Raw genomic sequence first — 24,425 nt, forward strand, 5'->3', positions numbered from 1 at the left:
GGAGGTGGTTCTCTTGCTGTTATCAGAAGTCAGCCCTTCGCTTCCTATGTCTGCTTCAAATGCTTTTATCCCTGGCAGCATGAGGCTTGCTTCAAACATCCTGCATGCTTGTCAGCAGGGTTGATGCGCTATATTATAACAAGCATTCACCACAACTGTTGTTCACAGGCAACATTTTTAGCTCTACAAGCACAACCTGTGAGATTCTCAATCAACATAATCATTATTTATCTGAGACTCTTCCAGTAAATTGAGCCTAACTAGTCTTTCCTTGGGATAAAATGCAGCAGCCTTTCTTTTATTGTTGCTCTTGTAAAGCAATATCCTCCTCAACAGTGATAGGATCTGGACAAGGAATAAGTCTCATAGCTGTTGCATCATCCTCGTGGTATGGCATTAGATTATAGTCCAATTCTTAACCTAGGACTGACTGGCAGGAACACAGCCAATAACTGTGCATTATTTTCATTGTAGGTATATTTTAGTAGCACAGTTGTATCCTTAATGCTGCATCTCCCTTAGCTGAGAGATTGGTCACATTTAACTGGTTCGGTCAAAGCTGCTCCATCTGCCGCAGGCAGCTCTCACAGAATCCCTGGAATCAGTAACTCTCATTTCTATAGAGAAAAAAGGTGAGTCAGCCCAGCTTTACCGTGTGACAGAAATGGGGCAGCTGAAGCTTTAGAAAAGTCTTGTGGCATAAACTGGAGATCTGTGTATATTATCTCTTTACATTAAGAGACCCTGCAACAGATAGGTGTATACTAATGTAATTAACACAAATCAACAAAAACAACAAAGGAATACAAATAACCTGGCACAATTATAACTTTTTTTCCTTAAAAAATACAAATTAAATAGAGAGTAAAATGCAACAGTGGCTTTTCACCACAAAAACGATATCAATCTGGTCTATGTGACTATACCAGCCTGTTAATACATTCTCCTTGTCCTGTGCCTTTGTGGAAACTCCATTTTTATAACTTATTTTTATAACTGGAGATAGCATATAATAGTAATAGTAATAGTGATAGTGATAGTGATAGTGATAGTGATAGTAATTACTACTACTACTACTACTATTATCATGAGTCTGACTTGTTTGCGTATCCCTGCCTATGAATGCAATGCAGTAGGATTTTTTTCCTTTTTGTAACCCATGGCCAATTTCTCATACAAAGATTTGCTTGGGCACAAAAACTTCTAATTTGTGACTAAATTGTACTTCACACAATGCTGAGAAACTTCATGAAAACAACACTATTAATTAAGATAATAGTAGTACTCATTTTTGGTTTAACTGCAATTGTGCATTTTTTTGATTTGTTGAATAAAGTATGAAATTAGTGGTGATACTTCTATAATAATGGAATGGAGGTTGAGACATATCAATAAACTGTTTCACATGCCACTATTAACATGCCAGTCCTCTCATCTCCTCCCCCATCTCTCCTCCAGCCCCAAAACAATCAAGTTAGGTTATCCAGTTCAAAAGCTGATTGATATAAATAGATATCTGCTAAAATGTATACTGTATTCTAATAAGGTTCTCAAATATTGGCTTTGGTTCATTCTGACAATTGTTTAAAGAACAATCCTTCTAAATGGAAAGGCAATGGGTGGGGCAACAAATTGAAGTGTTGGCTGTTATTCTGCTTTTTAGTCAATTGGGAGTTTTCTAATTATGAGGAAAGTATTTTGCTTACCATTGGTACCTCAAATTAGACATCTGACATTTAGATAACTATTTATCTCCAATTACTTGCTATAATCTTTGTAGGGACCTCAGCATTTCCAAAAGGCCATTTATCCCACCTGTTTTGTTCTGCTATGCAGGGAGTGTAGATATCTAATGTTCAATGTCTAAAATAAGATGAAATTAATTCTATTTTATCAGATATTCAGAGATAACCAAAATGGCTCTCATCAGATCTTTGCTTTCTGCAAGGTCTATTATATAAGATTATTGCCTGTTCACAAGGATCCTAAATATCCCTTAAAGGCTTTGATTTTTCACTTCAGCTGATCAAAGTATCTTTAGTAACTTTTCTTCATGTACTGACAATCAGAAGAGTTGCAAAACACACTCTGTAACCTCTGTTTTATTTCCTGAGACCCCAGGAAATACAACCACTCAGGCATGCATAATTTTTGGCATATAAATAGCATACAAGAGAGGATTTCTTAAAATAATTGTTTGTTCCTAATGATAATGTGAATGTTTTGATGAAAAGTTCATTGAAATGAAAAACAATCACTGAATTCTTTGCATATTTTATTTTTCTTTTTGATTTCCAACTCACACACATCTGGCATATTTTACATCTTTGCAATAAAACATGGTTACAATAGCTTAAGGAATTTATATATCCAAAATATTTCACCATGATCTCAAGATGAAATGAACTTGTCTTCCAGATGTTCAATAGTCTCCCGATTCTAAGCTACAAACTCAAGATATTGCTTACAGACGGGTGATGGATAACTTAATCATTACGTTGATCCCCATGATTTCAGAATCTTATAAATACAAACAACAATGAAGAAGGAAATTCAGTGCTAAACTTACTAATACAAGGTGGATAACAAATAATTAATCACATCAATAAATAATGATATGTTTCTGGTGCAAAGTGCCAATACAAAGAATCCATTATCTTTTTAAATAAATGACTGCAAGTGAGTGTAAATTCTGAGAAAATTACATTCCTGTTACATGCCTCATAGCCCTACCGACACAATATGTACATCTATGACAATACAGTCACCAAATATACAAAGAAGAAACATGAATTAAAGTGTATATACCCCTGGGTGTGTAATTTGATCAGTACAATGTGCAGAAAATTATTCCAATAGTTATCATTACAGTATTGTAAAACATGAAGTGCCTTAGTCTGAGTGGCTTCAGGTGAAATTTTCAGATTAACTGAAAAGAATAACCTCAGTCACCTTTACAATGAAGCTAAGGCTGTCAAATAAACCAAGCTGCTCAGAGGAAAAATAAGGGAAAAAAATCACTGGGGGCTCTCTTGCCCATGATTTGTATGCCAAATGTTAATAATCCAGAAGTATAGCACTTTGTCTGTATTGGGAATCATTAAGCATTACAAAGCATTAAACTGAACTTCCCTCTTTGCTCCCTTTCTGTCTAGTCTTTGAATTTAAAAGGGAGGAAATTAATTTCTGTTGTATAAAGTATAAATATGGCAAATGATGGCTTTTTATCCAAATGCTTCATGAGCAGAACTCCACTTAAGAGGGGTAAAGTTTAGATTCAAAAAGTGAAAAACATGTGTTGGTGGAAATGTCAAAATTACTGTTTGCGCCCAAATTCAACCCTTTAACACAAGCTGTACCCTTAGGCAGATCTCCAGTTTGATTTGTGTGAATGCACCTGTTCCTTCAAGACATCAGGTTTAAAGTACATGCAAGTTGTAACTCCACAATAAAATTAAGAAACAGTTTTGTTCTTTATACAAGGTTTTACTTTTACAAAAGTATCCCTTTAAAGTTAAGATGTGCATCTGATGTACAAAGTATCAAACGTATTTTTTTTATCTCAGCTTGAAAAGAGGCTGGAGATGGGATGCATGTTAGGTTCAAAGCCTAAACATTGAAACAACTGGACACAAGGTTCCCCAGAATTTTCAAAAGTCTCTTGTGGCGCATCCTACTACCTTTTCTCAATAAACAAAGATATATGAAATAATTACCAAAACATCTCCTAATTCATATAATTTACATGATACAAGCTTGCTTTTCAGCAGCTGGTGTTCAGTTGTGAAAAAACACACAAAGTAAAATGGTTGCTGACTACAATGTACAGCTATTGCTGGGTGTAATGGAATGTACAACGGAGGTCAATGCAGACGTGGTTTTCCACCAGAGACTACACCTTTCATTGCAGCACTTGTGCTCTCAGCTTTACCTGGGCTCTCAGTTCTTCATTCCGCTTCAGTATCTGTTCTGATGTTCATAATGCCACCGATTAAAATCTATATTAAAAGCTACAATGCTGCCAGAAGCCATGCCAGTAATCAGAGTTCTGAAAAAGATAGAAAAGATGGTCCTGTTAATCCTCTTTTACCTTCTCAAGCAATGGTTTACCATAAACAGTAAAAAAGCTAAAAGAATGAGGGACTTTTTGCAACACTGTCTGAAGGTTAAGCTCATGGGTGGGATTCAGTTTGCAATGGAGACTCTACATTTAGATGTTGACATATGAGCCAAATTTCCATGTTCCCATTATGGTTAAGGAGATCTAGAGATCCATTCAGTCACCTTCACATAGGTAAAAGCATCATGCCATTTGAGATGCTCTCTCATATCCTGCCTTGCCTCCAGCTGCCTCTCCAGAAGGGTGTGGGTCTTCACTAGGTCCTTTGTCACATGTGCCACCCCAGGTATGTACCTCAGACCTCTGAGGTATCTCAAACAGTACTAACTGGTTATGGGCATGCAACCAAATTAGACCCTAATCACTACCCTCAGTGCAGCCTGAAACCAACTCTCTACAGGTCACTGGACATGTACTTTAGGGTGAGCTTTGTTTTCCTCTAGACTCCACAGGCTGTAGCAAGTAAATTGCCATGGTTATTATGGGACCTTATTCCCGTAGCTCACATGAAGACACCTATGCCAAAACAGCTTCATTCAGGTGTTTTAGAACCCAGCCGCCTAATTTTAGGCATCTCGTGCCACTGGAGGTGCCCCAGGATGGCTGACACATCTGCACTGGCTGGCACACAGGACCTGTGGAGCACTCTGCACTTGGGGCTGCAGCTGGGATCAGCTGGATATCCTAGGGCCTTCCAGACAGAATGAGATGCCTCTGTGAAAACAACTGAACTGAGCCCTTAATCATAAGCTGATCACACCTTGGTACTCCTACAAAGCTTCACATTGAAATGTAGCCCCATATGTACGTTGTTCTGGTGGCAATAGTTGAGGTGATTTTCCAGTTATCACACATCCTCTAATTCTGGTAGCTGAGTTTTAAAATTGGAGGCTAGATGGGGCTCTGAGCAACTTGATCTAGTTCAAGATGTCCCTGCCCATTGCCAGGGCGTTGGACTACATGACCTTTATAGGTCCCTTCCATCCCAAAGCATTCTATGATTCTATGATTCTGGTCTATCACCACTTCTATCAAACCATACAAATGCCATTCCCTGCTTAATCATGTGACTAAAGCTAAGCAGGTACTTAAAGCACTTTGCACAGATGGGACTTCCCAGCCTGGTGTTACTATCAGGGACAGAGAAAATAGGCCACCTGAAATTTTTTGCAGTGTAAATAAATCTCTTCGAACAAAGCATGGTACTGTATGCATAAACTGGTAAAGTTCCAGAAGCAAATAGGCCTCTTCCAGGAAGTTAGTTTCAATTGAACTAGTTTGAGACAAAAAACTTGTTTCAAGTCATCTACTCATACATCAGTAAATTAGTTATGTATTTTGTTTATAGGTGTTTTTGTTGCTTTACGAAATGGGTACATAGCATAGGAATGCTGAAAAGTATAAGAAAAATAAACTGAAATGAATACTGTATGATTTTTGTAATATCCTATGAATTCTTTGCATCTCATGAGTTTTTATATTAATAAGAAATACAACCGATGCATGATGTAAACAGCAAATCCACTCATAACCCTGCATAAATGCAACATATAGCCTTACATTATAAACACATTACAACAGAAGACTGAGGGACCAGGTTCATATATGTTTTACATTTACAGTGTGCACTTTAGTGCCACAGCAGTGACTGCAAAAATCTAGGCTTGTACAGTGCATCTCCATTGTTCAAGAAGGTCAAAGGAAAGGACCACGCTCACTTCTGGTGGATAGATCCACTGATAATACTACACATTTTAGTCTAGATGCAACCCCAAGAAGTTCTCAAGCTCCACATAGCTGAAATTCAGAAATGTACCACAAACTTGTAATTTGTTTTAAGGCATTGGTTAATAGGCACTACTGCACTCCGATCCAGTCTGACTGTTCCTATGTTCTTAAGTTAATGTAATTTTACTCATATTTTGCTAGCTGGGTCTCTGGCTTACTGATTTCAATGATATAAGACCTCACCTTAATGTTAAGCACTTGTGCTATGAGAATCAAGGATCAGAAAAAATGCTGAGTCAGATAAATCAGCAAGATAACAACTGGGGTAATGGTTTTGTACCATACTCTGTTAACAAGCGCATACCATAAATTCATACCTTAAAGTTCATGGAGATGTATACTTCATACAATTTTACCATTTACATACAAATATCAACGACAAACTCACCTCTGATCATGAGACAGATCCATAGCTCTTATGCCAGCATCACAGCCAGGGTAAATATAGAGCTGCTTGAAGTCACAGGCCTGCCATACTTCCACTACACCGTTGTCTCCCCCTGTCACCAGGTTCTGCCCATCACTGCTCAGGAGGATGGCCTTCAGGAGAAAAAGACAAAACCCAAGCACATAGTTAGCTTTTATAGAGACGGGTCAATATTACAAAAATTTAATCAATTTATAAGCATTTCTTTTGCTCTGCCCACTTTAAATTTGAAGAAAAAGGCTCCCACTCTTCTTTGTCCCCAATCAAAAAATAAATCAACAAATTTTGGATCTCCAAATTGTAAATAAAACAATTTTATGGTTTTAAACATGATACATAACCAAAAAGCTCTTTAGCTGAATCTGCCTGAGTTCAGCACATAACATTTTGATGTTTGTCCTACAATACTCAGTGCCAACACTACCACCTAAAGCAGAGCAGCGATCTGCATTCTTAATGCTGCCTCAAGTGCTAGTGACAGAGCAGAGCCCTGAAGGCACGAATTCATGTCTTGGCTAACAAATGAAGAATGGACTCTTTTCAGAACATTTTGTTTTAAAGATGTATTTCCCACCAAAATTTAATTCCAAACAAAAATGCCAGGAATCGTGTGGGATCATAAACTATTTGTTCTTATTTATTCTGGAAAAGTTCAAGTGCACATTTGCATTTGGAGATGGAGACGAGAGGATTTGTGTTTGCATATGTCTTAACCAGGAGGCGGCAATTTTACATATGTGATTTACTTTAAACCACACTGCAAATAAATTCAATTTATTTTAATAAATAAAGGTGAGATACAACAAATGTTTGTTTGCATTTAAATTTACCCTGGTTGAATCATTGATCTCCATCTGAGCTAAGAGTTTGCCATTAATGCTGAAATTGCTGAACCGTCCTCGTTCATAGTAGATGATGCAGTGACCTTCACTAGATACTGAAATTAAGCGAGGATACAAGCAGTTTTCTGTTCCTTCCAGGGCTCTCAGCAAATCTCCAGTAATTGTGTGTACCAGACAAGGACCTTCTGTATATGAAAACATAATATATCATACATTTGCTGCTTATACAAACTACATACACTGTGTACAGAGGCAATGCATAACACACATTTAGATCACATTAGTCCTGCATAGATGTAAGAAGATGCAATGTTTGCTTAAAGAATTCAAAATATGCAACAGAAAAAGAAATGCAAGAGCTAGCATATTAAGAAAACAGATACAACATGCCTAAAAGTGGCAGTTTATTATTTACTTAAACTGGTAGGAGTTTTTATTGATCTATCTGCTAAAATATTCTTCCTCTTTCCAAGCATTCAGAAGCCTCAGTCTTACTGTTTTCCTCCAACAACGTGAACTCTCTTTAGCCTGCCCAATCACATTAAACAGATGGGGCCCTATCAGTGACTAGTAGGAGCAACTCCCAGAGGGCATATAATCGCATCACTGCATATTTCTCCTATAGACAATGGCTCTTCCTGTAGGTCCTCTCCCCCAATGAATGTGTTATACGCATAGATTTCAGTCCTGAATTGTTTTAACAATGGGTGTCATCTGACAGGCAACAGAGTTACTATGATATCTGGACAATAAGAGCTTTTAGGAAACCACGTTATAACTGCATTTACTCCAGAGAGATTTTAATATGAGATTTTAATGTCTTTTTATTACTGTTTATGAAAGAAAAAAAAACAGCTATGCAATCTACAGTGTACATTTTAAGATGCAACACTAGGCTATTTCCATTTCAAGATCTATGAGAAAAGCTCTTTTGAAAGTGAGATCTGTATTCCTACTAAGAAAAAGAGTTTCTTCTGTGGTAAATGTAATGAGTCACAGTAAATACTAAATACTAAATGTTTTTTTTTTTATGAATCACAGGATACTCCTGAACAGCACAGTAATCTCTTCCTTATAGAACTGGCTTATGACCCTGAAAGTAAATTCATACTGGCAGACTCAGTCACATCACTTTAAGCCCTTCTAACTTCTCTGAAAATCACACAGCAGCTGGGTTTGCCCAGGTAGAATGAATCACAGTACCGGTGCGTTTGCCTGTGAGGCCTCTGGTACAGGTTTTTATCTGTGTTTGCATAAAGCCTTATGCAGAGAGACCCCAAGCCTGACTGGGTCCATGGGATACAACTGCAATGGAATTAACTGATTTTCTCAAATAGTTGAGTTTCAGCTTTGGAAATACTGAAGTGCCAGAATGTTATAAGAAGTGATGCCTCCACTCTTAGAATAATTACCATGTTAGATTTTTCAAAAGAAAAGTGTAATACCTTCATATTTAAGTGCACTGACAAACTGCCACTACCTTGGCTGAGCTGATTGGTCATGGACATGAAAAGGCACAAAGAAAATCTGATTTAGGATGCTGCTGTAAAGACATACAGACTGACCGTTCTCTTTTGGATTTGCTGGATAAGAATGTGCAAACATCAACCTGACGCACAGGATTTTTCTCAGAGGAGTCCTATATGTGCTGTCCCCTTGCCTCAGCAGGTTCTCTGGCGTGCTGTGTGTGTTATCGCAGTGCCACAGCCAGCTCCAGAGGTGCAGCCTCCCCACGAGGGAGCACAGGCAGTGCTCAGGCAGGAAGGCAGAGCAACGCAGCACTGCCGTGAAATGCAATCTAAGAAACTGGGAAGGGACTGGGAAGGGCAGAAACTGAAGAAGCAGCTTTAAAACAGGCATCTGCTGGAAAACAGCAATAAAAAGGGGATTTTCTCTCTCCATTTATATATGGAATAGAGTTTGAAGAGGAAGAACAGGAGAAGAGTAACTCAGGAGACAGACTGGGCCTCAGTTTCTCTGGATCAATTACAACATATTCTGATGTAAGAGTCTTTGGTCCTCCAGCAGCCTTTATTTCTGAAAAAATATAAGTTACCAAAGCGTCACATACTTAATGAAGCAGAAGATAACTGAGTACAGATTCCAGCTATTTTAATAAGATGAAATTTGCAAAAAGATAGTTGGAAAGGGTACACTGTTACGGCAGTAAGAGTGTACATAGCTGCCTTAAAAGATATGAAATAGAAGTGCTGCAAGAAAAAACTTTAAGTCCAGCGTCACTGTACATTTTTTTCATAAATGTCTTGACTTCGCCTGCCACTGTTATGTGGTATTTAATTATGAGAGTTAATGACCCCTTAGGATTTCATGTTAAAAATGCCTTTACTCAAAAGTTTCACACTCAGCTTTGAAAATAAATGTTGAGCTCCAAGGCACTATAAAGGATGATAACCCAGGAGCTCAGCTGTAAGCAAAAGCAGGCAGAACAAGCATCACATCCTTCTTACCCTCAGGAGCAGCAAACTTTTTAAAAAGAAGTACAAGGGTATCCATGGGGATGAATAAAATAGGCATCACTGTAGAAAGAGAAAGCAAGTAGCTGGACGTGGATGTAGGAGTAGAGTGGAAATGAGATAGGAAGAAATATAAGGAAGAAGAACCTTAAGGAAGGACAAGGGTAATGTAAAGAAAGGAAATAAGAAGGGTGAAGAGATAATGTAGCACAAAAGAAAGTTAGAGAAGGGGAAGGCAAATAGGAAAGGGAAAGAGAAAACATACGCTGTTTGCCAAATTAAGAAAAGGAGCTGAATGAGAGAGGGCAGCAGGGGAAGAAAAGCGGGCATGGAATTAAGGGAAAAAGGAGAAGGTGGGCAGAACAAGTGAAATTTAACAAATGAAGGAGAAACAGAATAAGGAAAGATGAAGCAAATGCACATTGAGGCAGGTGCTTTATTTACATTGGTTACCAGTTACACAGGAGACTGCTGCAGGTTTGGAAAGGTATTTTGAACATTTGTATTAGCAATTGTTGGATACTCTGGATTCCGTAGATAACTAACAGGGAGAAAGCATGAACAGATGGCTCAAAAAGTTTAATGGAAGAGAGGTAACAACAAACCTGCAAACTCCTCATTATTTGGAATCCACTACAAAAAGAAAACCCTACTGGATGAAATGCTGTCCACAGATCCCAAACCAAGCAAATTGACCCTGCTTCCCTTGCCAAGGAGACTGAGGTTAATGCTACAAATTGCCATTCAATTAAGATCAGGGTGGAGAACTTGGAGCTGGCCCTCCCTTAAATACAGGTCTCTATCAACAGGTTTCTTCAAAATCAGTAGATGTCATTATGAATTATTGTACAAATTTTCATCAGCTACTCTTCCAGATCTAGGGGGAATAGTAGCACAGGCTGATGGTTGGAAGGAATGATCAACTTAATTTGTGTCTAAACCTCGTAAGACCAGATAGTAAATAATAATGTTCAGAGTAAGCTCCTGCAGATTCCCCCAGAATTACAACACATCTTAGTAGAGGAGACTTTGGATAATTAAAGTATATGTGGCTTGAGGGAAGACTGAGAAGTATCACTAAAAAAGGCTCTAAAAATGTTAAGACTTAAATCATAAAAACATTTCTGACCTTTAGCACCACTGATAACGAGTCCCAGCTCTGCACAGACTGACACACAGACAACTTCATGGTCATGACCAGTTAGAACAGCCCGAGGAGCTGGATAATCACCTGTTAAAAAAAACACAAGAAGAAAAACAAAAAAAGGAAACAACACAGGAATGCCAAACCAGACCTATTTTATCAACAAAAGAATGTTGCTGTAATTTGCTTTGAATCAGTAAGCATCAGAGAGGTGCAGTGTGCTTATATATCTCATACTTAGGCTTCTGAGCAAAATACATTCAGATATCATTAAGTTTCATAAGCACAGCTTCCCAATGCATTAATTCATACATTAATAAAAAGCAAATTTATTTGATTTAGAAATTATGGACTGCATGCTGTTTACAATGCACAAATGATAACAATACATTACTGTTCTATGACCTAAAAATACTGAAAATGTATATTTCAGATAAAGAACATGAAGTGTGGTGGTATTAAAAGGAGCTGTAACATAAAGATCTGCTGTTGAACATATATGTCTCTAGACTTCTACTAGGAACCTAAAGAGTAGCATGAGTTGAGGATGTTCCTATATTAATGATCATAATTTGTTTAATGAAACTGGGGGTAGGAAAAGAAGAGAGGAGGAACAGCACTGTATGAGAAAGATACTACTGTTGCATAGACATTATTGGTTCAGAGACACATTGAATTCTTATAGATTAAAATTATACCTAAAAATGGTTATGGGTATACAGCATTTTATATATATCACTGTGGATACCTATGCCATTTTTATCACATTTAATTTATTAAAGAGTAGGATAGACTACTCCCAAAATATTTATTTTTTATAGTCAGGAGTGAAATGTATTTTATTTTGGGTTCAAACAAGTGGGCATTTATAGAGTGTTTATATGACAAATAACAACATTTCTGTTGTTTCTAATAATAAAAGATGCTGACATCTTAACAGTGAAACTCCTATATGCGGTAAGGAATTGCTCAGTATTTGATATTGCTTTGCCAGGCAAAGAAAGTTAATCAGTAACAAAAAATTAGCAACTTGCTAGATAACACAGATTTCATCTGGTTATATTTATTCTGTACAAATGAAATATAGAAAACTGGGAAATTCCAAAGGACTGGAGCTCTGCCAGTGTAGTTCAAATATTTAAAAATGATAAAAGAAATAACCCAGGGAACTACAGATGAATTACTGTAACATTAATCCTATGCAAAATAGAAAAATGGTTAATCCACAGTTCTGTCAATAAAGAATTAGAAGCAAAAATGTCATTAATGCCAGTCACCATGCAGTACTGCAATGGGAGTCTTGTCAAGCAAGCTTCTTATCCGTTTTTGACAGGATGACAGGTACAGTTGATAAAGATGGCTATGTTAAAATGGCCTCCATGTAGTTTTTCAAGATATTTGTCTTAATAATACAATGTTTTGATTTAAAACTGTTTTATATGGAACTGACCATGGACCACATGGATGGCAGAGAAGCTGGTTCAATGACAGATCTTAACATTTTTTGTCCACAGAAAGGTATCTACGATGAGCTACATATTAGGATATTGGAAATTAGGGTGTCCAATTAGGAGCTGGGAATTGATTCTTGATCAAATACTAACCAATAATGTTATCTGCAGGATAATATAAAATCTTTGCTGGTAAGATATGGTTGTATATAAAACTGATACAAAGATTCATGAGCAACTGTATAATGATGAGAGAAAGTCATTAATATAACATTCTCTGCAGTGCCTAGTTAAATAAAAAGGTAGCAAAATGTGTTTTATTTATTTTATTTATTTTGAATGCAGCCAGGTGGAAGGTTGACGCTCCTGGACAAGCACAAGCTCTGCTCACTGGAGAGGAGATTCTGTTCTGGAAGGCAGTGACACAGAGAAGGATTTATGGAGCCAGAAAGGAAAACTCCCTCAACATTAACTTTCAATGCAATACCCTAGAATAATAAATAGGAGTCGAGAACTATCTTGCCATTTTAGACCACAAAGATTAAAGTCTTGTACCCACATTTACAGAAATGGAGGGTCACATAACTGATACAGAGAATAAGACAGGAGGCTGCACAGTGTTTAAAGTGTTTTCTCTCTTCACTGCACAGGCAGAAAAGCAGTGACTGGACCACCATAGCTGGGAGTCACAGGCGTAAAAGATGTCCAATAGCCCAGAAATCTATCTTGTAGCTAATGGCACAGGAAGGTCCAATGGGTGAATGGCTGCACACATTTCAACCCTGCAATAAAATGCAGTTTCCTGACTGGAAAAAAACAGTTAAACCCTAAAACAAATTAACAAGGGAATTACTGGAGTAGCTAAGCAATATTGCATGGGTTTCTGAAAGATAGCTTTAGGAATGGAGGCTTGGATAGACTTTGTGGGTCAATGAATGTAGTCTTTTTTATTGCAGACACTCACTTCGTATAAACCTGTTAATAAATTAGTGAAATGGCTATCTGGGTATGTGACTTGGAAGGATGTTCCAGACCTTTCCTACTCTGAAGGAGAGGAGTATTCTGATTTTCAGTCTGAATTTATTCCTATCTACCTTGTATCTCTTTGTTGTCCTTTAGCTTCAGGTCTTTTCCCTCTCTTGTGTTTTCCCCAGTCATGCACTTACAGAAGAAATCAGGCCTCTCGGTCTTTCCTTTTGACTCTATTAAACAAACCAAACTCTCATAAACTCCTTTGAAGTGATGGGCTTGCCTTTTTTCAGTCATCACAGTAACTGTCTATGCCTGTCTAGCTCCAAGTTCTTTCTTAAAATTTGGGTAGCCAGAACTGTGTATAACAATAGTTCTTGAAATTTTGGGGTGAATCTATAGTATTTCTTGCCAAACCCTAACATCTCCTGTCATCAAGATTTTAATAATAATTCCATGTATTTTACGATCTTTCTGAACCAGCTGAGAACTACCAACCATGGATTTATGGACTTCAGTTTTGGACCCAATAGTACAGGGTGGGTCAATCTACCTGGTCTTATCATTGTGTTGTACAGACACATTAGCACTTTCCTATCTCTAATGAAAACAGCTACCCAATAAATCCTAGTTTCCCAATCTTTAACGTAGCCTGCAAGAAAAGAATCTTTCTCATCTGGAAACTGAAGATGTGAACTGAAAACTGGGCTTTACTGCTAGGGAAGGATGGATGTTGGAAGAAACAGGGAAAGATGCTTTGTGTATCTCATCAAAGATTAGCTATATTTTGAGATTTAGATTTTTATAATTTCCCCATAAATGTTGCTGTTGAAACCCCATCTCCTTTTGAGGTTTTCTCCTCTCCAAGTGCGTAACAGAAAAGTGAAAAAAAAAATGCAATTCAACTAAATTCAGAGTTTTCCACTTTTTTTTTTTTTTCCTTCTGTATGTCCTCCTGGAAAAAAGAGGAATTATGCTCAAGGGTCGTCTTGGCTTAAAGCTCTGATTACAGAGGTGTATACAGTAGTGTCATCAGACTGCAAGGGTGAATGGCTGAAATTACTAGATGGTTAGAAATTTTTTAAGGGAAAAAAAAATAATGCAATTTTCAAAAGGACATTTTCCTCAGTGTTTCCTAGGAAAACACTGTAATATTATGAAACTGTAAAATGTCAGAATATGAAAAATGAGCATATTTAATTGACTTCTTGATTTGTAAAGGAAAATGCTTATAAGAAACAACTGCCCTGAAACATAGATCTTTGAGTCCTGTTTTTCAGTGAAGACAAATTAATAACGGAATATCATTATTAGAGGTAACAGTCCAATAGTAACTGAAAATGGGATTTTTCCCCTTAGGGCTCAAAGAAAAAATTATTCAGTGATACTTCCTACAGGAAAAGCTGTGGCATGGGGAAGAGAACCTCAGTCATATTACATTTTATTGCTAAGGACAGAAGTTGTGAACTCCAGGAATCATTCAAAATCTAGCAAAATATTCTGTCACTGTCACACCACCACTGATAGATGCAGCCAGAGGTCAAAGGCTGCAGCTCTGAGGGAATTGCAGGTGAAAATATCCTACCTATGAACTGAGATACCATCACTGTAAACTCCCTGTGATTTCCCCAAAGGAGCACCTTTGAACTGAATTACTAGAGGGCAGAAGGAAAAAAAAGTCTTATATTTCCAAACAAGTAAGTTTTTCTACAAAGTCTAAAATAAAACACATTTTCCCTTCTCTCTGAAAAATATAATGCTTAATACTATTGTAAGGTTTTTCTGGAACAAATGGTGCTCTCATGTGGTAAGGAAAAAAAAGAAGAAGAAAAGAAAGAGAACAGACAGTGTTACTATTTCTCTCATACTGTCCTTTTCCAGGAATAATGTACAGATTGCTATGGGGACACATCTAGGAGTCTTCTGTATAAAGAAGCATGAGAGCACAAGGCAAATACCAGCTTCCATTTCATCTCTGACTTTGACAGAAGCAACTACAAGGCTATAGCTGAATTCTTTGTTGAAAAATAATTTGCTTTACTATTTACTTTACTATCAGCACTTTTGAGGGGATACTCTTCAGAAAAAGAAATCTTAGAAAATACTATGGCCTTCATGGAAGTGAAAATTTAATAGCCTTCTTGAATTTTTACTGTCAGAAAAAAACATCCTGGAGTTTGATGAAAAGATAAGGCTACAACAAACAAATAGGAATATTTCAAAATAGGAAATAGCCAACAACAATGTCCACAACATGAGGGAGCAGTGGTTGTAAAAGAAAGATTGCTGACAGAAAAATATTCATATATTCAAAATCTTCTCACCTCTGGCAGAATTGATTTATTTGTTGAGGAATGTGAGCAGCATTGTATATATATATACAAACAACTCACCAAGGTGGGTGGACTTTCAGATATCTTGCAACTATCCAGACCCCAAAAGGAAAAAAAGAGTGGAGGAGAGTAAGGATTTGCAGTTTCTCTTCCTGTTTCTTCCACTAAATTGCTTTGAGAACTTTGGCAAGTCGCTGAACTGCCCTGTGATGTACAGCTCCCAGTGGGTATGCAGGGCATACCATGGGCACAGACATCTGTTGATAAAATGCTAGATATAACTGCATTAGTTCAGGTGTGTTACTGGCTCATTTACCTTTGCTTAGCAGTCTTAAGAGAGAGATGTCTTTGGCTATTAGAGTAGAGACGGGGCCACTAAAAATTACACACTAGTTTTCAAAGAGCTTGTGCTCTGGCAGAATAGTGCCAAGACTGATACCTTATTTTAAAAATTAATACCTAAATTGTACAAACGTTTAAGTACTGTAATAGCTCTTTAAACATGCAAAGCAGATTGCATGTGTGCAATGTGTTTGCACAGGACCTTCAGACAGCCACCCAGTCCACTTGGTACAGAACACACTGGTGGCAATTTTTAAACTGCTGCCCTTTCAATGTTAAACTAGGGCATGTTATAGGGCGTTAAAATGTGCAGGGGTATAAAAGAATATGTGAATACTCTGAGTTCAGGATAACTACTCTTTCAAGATACAAACTCACAAAACCTGCAATGTTCACAGTTTTAAATTGTTTAAAAAATGTTATGTGAAAGGAACAAATAAAAGTATACTTTGTGACAGACAAAAAAAAATACAGGTTAACTTGACAAAGATCCTTTATGGTATCGCTTACCCTCCCTTTCAAGTATATACAGAATATATTCACTGGGATAGGGTGAATTTTTAGCACCTCTGAGGATTATGCTATAATGCTAAACAAACCCAGCTTAGGGCTGATAGACACAATATTTTCCAATGGTCAGCACAGTTTCCATTAGAAAAAGCAGGGTTAACTCTCACACCTCTTGTGACCATCCTCTTGGAAGCTACAATAGGTAATGAGAAATGTCAAGTCCCAAGATCAATGAAATTTCAGGCTCTAGGGACAAAACAGGAATAGCATTGATTCTTTTAAAGAACACCAGTCAGAGGGTGAATGTAATATATTGCACAGAGAGGCTCAAGAGGATAAGCGGCCAAGTCCAACATACTTACCTGACAAAAAATTCAATCAGCTTTTAGCACAAGCTGCCTACGCTTCCTTTCTTTCATGCAAGAGTCTGATTCCAATTAAAGTGTGCAAATTAATTTTTATCACTTCCAAATTAGTTTCTGAATTTGTGTCTGTTTCAGATGAAAGCATCTGTCCCTCACTTTTCTGCAATTCTATCATCCACTTTGGTATCTGTTCAAAGACTTGGAGATAATTCTCATTTTCAAAGTCACTTGTTTGAAAGAGACATTCAATAAAGCAATCATAAAATATAAAAATAAAAGAACTATAATGATACATGTTGAACTTCAGGGCATATCATGTACTCTCTTTGCTCCTTTTTGTGATGACTAATACAGTTGCTATGTGAGAAGAAATTTGTGTACAAATTAGTGCTTAGCTAAAACAAAACCCTATATGTCATAAGAGAAAAACAATCAAAACCAAATTGTCAAACTCCATCACAATAATTTTTCTATTCAATCTCTTAGAACTGCAAAGATTTACATTTGCCAGATCACTTCAAAGAATTAAAATAAGCAAACTATGTCCTTTGCATGTGCCGTGTCTTCCTAAGAGAAAACAGATTCCTTTCACTGTTCTCTCAACTGCAGCAGATTTATATAATGTGGTCATCAACTTAATAAGGTGCAGATTCAGATTACGTATTTCAGATGGGCAATTTTGGCTTAGAAAGTAGGTATCTGACCCTGGCAAGATGACTAAGCTTCATTCAGTTCAGTGTTTTTCCCAAAGGTGGTACTTATCTAAGCAAGGATAAAGAAACAAAGGGAGGCTCAAATGTACATAAAAACACAAAAACCTGCATTTAACTCTCCTTCAGCCTAAATGAATTCATGCCACATCTCCCACTTTCCAGGAGCATCCCCAGGCACCAGCCTCTAATCTAGGCCAGAAAAGGACATTTTCTATTCACCACTATTGGAGCTTAGCCTTTACGTAGCCTTGAAACCAATTTTTGTTGGAACAGGGAAAGTATAAGTAGGGAGACAATTTGTCCTACAGACTGCTGTTGAAGGTATGAAGTTTTGGTTCCTGATTTCTTGATTTATCTCTATATTTATCTCTATTTTTATCCAAACATTATGTCATATAAGATTGATAAACAGGAGTAGAGAAAATAATTTTGCTTTCCACCAAAGCTGGAGGTTCACAGGGGGGCCCCTCCCACATTAATTTATAGCCTGATAGTCAGCATATGCTTGTGAATATGGGAATGTGGGTTTGAATTCCCTGAGTCTCTGGAGGCCAAGAACTTAAGTCTCCCACTTCCTGAACAAACATGCTAACTAGAAGGATTTTTGCAAGCTACTTTTGAAAGCTGCTCCATGGAAAACATTGTATTTAAAATCTGGTAAATTTTCAGTCTTCTCACAGCAATTGTGAGAAGTGTCAAGATAATGTGAGGAGTGCAAACTGAACCAGAAACTCCGTTTTGATACTTATTGTAGAATAAAAGTGATAACTTTTAATAAATGCATTGACTGGAAAAATTATTCTTAACTTATAAAAGGAAGCTCACCATGCTCTCATAGGCATGTTTTCAACTACTGAGCTGGAGCAGACACTTGCAAGAGTCTTATCCAAGACACAATATTTCTCTATTTTCCTCTCTAAACCAGAGCTGGTTCTGTATTTCCCACAGACACAGCTGAGGTCACCCTCTGAGCACATGCCTGCACAGGTATTTCAGCAGAAGGCTCTCCGTAAGTCCAGCAGGTTAGGTTATTGACATATGTGTTGCTTAGTAAAGATTTTATCTAACTCATGGATTCTGGAATATGGAGTTTTAGCAGAACTGGTAAGGAGTTTGTTCTGACAATCTTTTGCCCCAGAGTATTTCACACTAAATGATTGTGATCATTATGTTTTCTAATGAAATGGTATCTACATTTTTCTATATAAATGTTAAACTACATAAACTGTTTAGGACTGGGGGCCTGCTTCCCCCCCCCCCTTAACGTTTTCTGAAACAACTAAAATTCCTTTTGGTAATTGGGTGCATTGAGGCTGAAATTGATAATTAACTGTCTTTCAGCTTAAAAGATCATTATAAAGTCAAGCATCTAACCCAGATAATTACTATACCTGACATTTTTCTTTGAATTCTTCACCTTCTTACAGCCTGTGATATAAAATACCTTATCTGTGTCTCCAGATGACAGCTTTCAAAAAGCTAATCTCCCCTTTTTTTCCCAGAAAATATCATCTACATCTTTCTGGAAATACATTCCAAAGATGTTAACTAATTGGATTTGACCTACAGTGAACATCTCACTTTCATTTTTCCTACAAGGTAATCCTAATCTTCTACCAATAAATCTAGAAAAGTAGATTAGGAAATACTTCTTTACTACTTTGGTGGCTTTAACTATGTAAAACTTCAAACGTGTTCATAAGGATTGTTGAGAATGTTTCAGTCCTGAAAATTAGTATACAGGCAATCAGTCATACAACAAGCTACCATGTCTATTCATGGTAGGGAACAGAATCTAGTAGTCAGTACTTCAGCCAAAGATTTAGTAATTGTAGAAGCAGGTCCTTCAGGCATATAAACACTAAGGTGATCTATCCTTACTGATGTATGTTCATGAAAAGTCAAAGTAGCTGTTAATAAGGATATGTTCACAACTAACACATGAAGTTCTGGTTAAAGTACAGTACCAGTACATAATTAGCATATCCATGTTAACTTTAATCCAATGAGTAGAGATAGCAATAATAGTGATGACACCCTTCTTCCTCAACACGAGTCTTCAACATGTCTTCAACAGGAGTAGTAAGAAATCTGATCAATATATTTGGAAGCTAGCACAGCGGATTTAGCTATTTAATCTTCCTGGGTGCTGTTATCTGTGCCTGCGAGATTACATTTGCATGGACATGACTATCTGCAACATAGTCTCCCATTAATCTGACTATAAGGCCTTTTCTTCAGCAAAACAGTGCCTTATCCATATAGAGGTAGATAGAGAGAGAGCAAATCATGACTGGGTTTTATTTTCATTGACTACTGTCAGCTGACTGATATTCTTTCTTTTCATAAAATTAAAGTTCTCCAAGGCAGATAATTCCAAAGTTATGCAACTGAGATATTAAACCTGAAATTCCAAAAAGTACTACCTCCTTGCATTCAGATATGTTCATGATGAGAAAAAGGTATCAGAATTAAAATAAATTTATCTGCAAAAGAAGTGGAGCAGTTTGTATCAGCCAGTCTGTCCAAGGCTGGGTGATACACAGCAAAGCTGTTCAAGCCCCACATAATCAAAGGAAGTAAAGGAAAAGTCTTACATTTTAAATTCAATGAAAGGAGCAAGCTCTTACATTTTTCTGACTCTCAGCATGGAAATGACTAATATTTGATATGAATCACACAGGCATCTAAATAAGCAAAATGGCATAAAGCTAAACAGAGTGTCCTGAAATTAAATTCTTTTTCAGACTGAATTTCTCCCTATCTGAGAATTAAGTGCTAAAAAAGCCATGGAATATACATAAAAATTAGAAAAAAATGTTATGAGAATACAATTTAATATTTTTCCCCTCCATTCTCTCTGTGTTATAAAAGCAAAAGAAAGACAGGTGAGAAAGTGAGGTTTTTCTCTGTCTCCTCCCCTTTGTTCTGCTTAAAGAAAAATGGAAGAAATTACAACATAATAAAAAACCTGCTCCTACAAAATTAACAAAATATGTACTTTGTAACGAATAAAACACTTTTCTACAAGACATTCAGTTGAAGTAATACTTTCACTTAGATGTCTGTAGCTGACAGGTCTACAACTGCCTCCAGTCAATACTTGAACCAGAGATCAAAACTGATAGCAATGGATTCCTCTATGTTTATCTAAAGAGGGAATATCTTTGTGCTGAAAATAATCATCAGAATTCAGAATGTGCTTTAAATGAAAATGTGCACAGATTTAGTGTTGTACAAAACAGCTCTAGTATATGGATAAAAGTTACTCTTGTCTTTAGCTGTGATCACATTTCTGGCTTTGGTGAAGGGACCTTGTAAATTAGTAGTGCACTTTAAGCATCTTCCTATATAAATTAATATAATTATCATTGTGTCCCCTTCACTCTGCAAAGCACTGATAGTTAGTCCCCTACAAATGAAATGTAAACTCTTCCTGACATTTTATCTTTTTCTATTTTTATTCAGTCACATTGCTTCTCCAAAGGTTTGCTTGCTATAGAAAGACCTTTCTCAAAGAGACCCATTTAATTCCATGGCATGTGAGACATTCCTTTTTTGAAAAGGCAAGCAGCTGATATAGCATGCTGTAGCACAAAAGGAGTATGTTAAAATGCCAAAAAATATTTCTGGGGAAAGGAAAGTCAAAATATAGTGATATACATCCTGTCACTTAAAGGCCATAGCCGTCTTGTTCTAGTTTATGATGACATGATGCTATAAGTGATAAAGGCAATTATGAATTTAAGAATTACTCCCATACTATTATCTGTTACCACGCACAGACTGTTTCAGCATTTTTTTGGCTAGTACTCAATGAATTGCTTAGCATGTGGTGCTCTTCTTATACCAACTTTCAACCTGTAAGTGAAGTAATTGATACATTTGGTAATACCTTCTGAAGCTGACAGAAGGAATGCTAAAAATGAATAGGTGTGACAGAGGACCTCTCAGGAAGGTGTTTTTTACAGTATATACTTACTGCTATTTGGATTGTCACCTATAATATGATGTCGGCCACTCCAGTACCAAAGCAGCAATGTAGCATCACGAGACCCAGACACGATGTAGCAATCACCACCGATATAGGACTCTGATCTGGCAAGGCAAGTCACGACATCCCAGTGGCCAAACACAATCTGAGTTAATTTTCCTGGTGGGAATGCAAAGTGATACAAATTCAGTTTTATTAAGTACTTGCAGCATTTAGAAATCATTAACTAAATCATTAACAAATATTCAGTTCAAATGTAATTTTTGCCTCATGTGCCTTAATTAGAGTTCATTGCATGCTACAACAAGATTAAAAAATCACAAAGACAAAACTTTTTTTTTTTCTCTTTTTATGTTCCTATTGAGGGCTGTGCTCTGTGTCAATCCATAGCCTATCCCTTATCTCTGAAAATCAAGTCAGTGCTGCAGTCACTGAATATTAAGTGGAGTTATTGCTCTGTCAGTATTTAAGCAATGGTATTAGAACACTATTTGTGAATTTCATGAATGATATGCATAAGACAGCGCATGAACTATTCCATAATGCTGCTACATTATTATATTAAAAATCTGTATTTGTTCTATGTTAATGTCAAACTAAGGTTTACTATGATCATCACCTCCTTCTTTCTATTATTGCAATTAGTTTTTAGCAATATACAGAATGATATTAGGCTAAGAAATCAGACAAAGAAACAATATATTGGTTCCTGGTAGCAGGCTATGCAGCCTACTTCCTTATTACATGAAATAGAAATAGAAACAGTACAGCCATGAAAATATTGTAACAAAAATTTTGGTTGATCCTTTTGATATGATTGATTCCCTGAATATAACTATGGTTTTCAAAAGTTACCACTAACAAAATTGTATGCTCTTCCATTTCCTCTTACATCATTTATCTTAAAAAAAAAAAAGTATCTTAAAGCTATTATGCTCAAACAATAATGAAGGATTTTATAAACTGCCCTTTACCATTTATTGAGGGGTAAGCACAGGCATTAGATATGGTAGTATTAAAACAACCATCCACTTTGTGACCTAAGAAGAAACAGGTGATTGTATTTAGGGTCACCTGTTTCCGTAGAATAAACTCGAAAGCTCTTGTCCCAGAAACCACAGATAAGAATGTAGCGATTATCTGCTGTGACCACGAAGCAATGTGCATTGATCTGGATGCTCTGATCCACAAGGTCTGTGATCTGCCGTTTGTTCACACCAGAGTTATTGGCTGTAATGAAATGCAAAACACATTTTACAAGTAAACCATTCCAACACCTTCCTGTCATCCACTTACAGGAGAAAATGAATACATTTAACTTGCAATGAACTGTGAATTTGTTGTTGAGTAAGCATTTTGAATATGAACATTTAGAGCTGTCTATATGGGTGTCAGAAATACAAAATTATTGTGAGATTTCTGGTTTCCCTTTGAATAAGACAAAAGATTTTACAGGAGATGACAATTTCTTATAAACTGCCTGATGCACTGCATAATACATGGTAATATTTTAAGTAAGTTCTGTGCTGAAGTACTCTCCAAAACCAAACTGAACTAGGGGAAAGTGATGGAAGTCCATTTCAAATCCCAAGTCAATGCTAACAACACTGCGGAAAGTCAATTCTTGCTGGTTGGTACCTCTCCTACAGAAAACATCCCAGCTTGTGTTGTGTGACCTTGACATCCCCCATAGCTGCAGAAGCTTAACCAGATCAAAGATGTAAGGATTCAACCAATGAAGGAATTTAAATTGAATGTGCTTTTTTTAACACTGTCTTCTCATCTGCTCCTCAAGCAGGGAGCCAGGCCATGGGCAGTAATGTTAAAAGAGGCAATACCACCTGGAAATTCTCGCGGATAGAGGGAAAAGGAATGGTTCATACAGAATCCCACCACCCCCACTGTCAGATGGAGCTAATGTGCTATTTACTTCCCGTGATGCACAACAGACAGGATTTGGCAATACAATAAAGGTGTGTTCCCTCTCACCTATTATTAACTTTCTAAAAGTTCAGTATATAATCTAGGTTAATTATCTATGCTTCCTCTATACTCACTGGAGAGAGAGACATCGCTTCACACGGCAAGCCATCTCACGCTGTAATAGCTGTCCAAGTGCTAGACAACTCCAGAGGACAGTTTCTCTTCCTACAGTAGCTATGAAGGGACTCTTGACAACTAACTTCAGATAACTGAAGTTAGGCGAAATAAAACTCACTCTGAGAGACATGTTTCTCCTACCATAGGAACACAACTTAATGCAGATAATATTCTGAAATTTGTTTTGTCCTTATTTTTGGTTACTCTACTTAAATTGCTCACAACTGCATGAAATAAGAGACTCAACCAAAAAAATCCCTATTTTAAATTTGCTTGTAAAAGTTAATACCATGTTTGTGCACATTCCAAGAACACGTATTTAAATTACCAGACCTTTTATGTCCATCCACTGAAAGATAATGAATAAAAAATTACTCAAATTTCCAGAACAGGTGGGCACAATAGTTGTGCCCTAGCTTTCGAGAGGAAAATCTGAAGAGAAAACCATTGTCATTATATGAGCAAATGAAGCATACAGAATGAGAAAGCTAACTCTCCTGAGGTACTTGTATATAAATCTTTCAACCGTGAATATTAACACAGACAAAAAAGGAACTTTTCTTCTGGAAATGTTTAAAAATGCATTTTTTCTCACCGAAGCTGCAAAATAGCCTCTAAGAATCTTCCCTATCCACAATTTCTGTCTCAAAAATATACCTACTGCAGAAAAATAAACCACAAAGCAAATAGTTGTGATTAAAGAGAAATAATGACCATTAGGAATACAAGTCCTGTAATCGCTCTAACAGTTTAAGCAGATGCTATTTCTCAAAATACTTCACTTCCTCCAATATTTTTTGATTTAAAAAATACAATCATGCATCAATTTAAAATCCAGCCTTTTCTTTATTAA

General features: G+C 36.8%; 1 protein-coding gene across 7 annotated transcripts in view; it reads right to left on the reverse strand.

Moving 5' to 3' along the window:
* Positions 1–2,262: 2,262 nt before the first annotated feature.
* The window catches only part of NBEA (neurobeachin), a 513,742-nt gene continuing 491,579 nt past the window's right edge, over positions 2,263–24,425 (reverse strand). For all 7 annotated transcript variants that reach the window (XM_087756962.1, XM_087756961.1, XM_087756957.1 and 4 more), the window contains 6 exons: positions 22,547–22,702; positions 21,461–21,631; positions 10,781–10,882; positions 7,166–7,362; positions 6,297–6,448; positions 2,263–4,048 (listed from right to left, as the gene is read on the reverse strand). In XM_087756962.1, coding sequence (XP_087613088.1) covers positions 3,958–4,048; positions 6,297–6,448; positions 7,166–7,362; positions 10,781–10,882; positions 21,461–21,631; positions 22,547–22,702 — 869 coding nt within the window. In that variant the 3' untranslated portion in view covers positions 2,263–3,957. The remainder of the gene's footprint in view (positions 4,049–6,296; positions 6,449–7,165; positions 7,363–10,780; positions 10,883–21,460; positions 21,632–22,546; positions 22,703–24,425) is intronic.

The sequence above is a fragment of the Nipponia nippon genome, unplaced genomic scaffold (genome assembly GCF_047370975.1).
Source record: "Nipponia nippon isolate SJK-2023a ecotype South Korea unplaced genomic scaffold, ASM4737097v1 scaffold_2, whole genome shotgun sequence".
Classification (NCBI taxonomy): Eukaryota; Metazoa; Chordata; class Aves; order Pelecaniformes; family Threskiornithidae; genus Nipponia; species Nipponia nippon.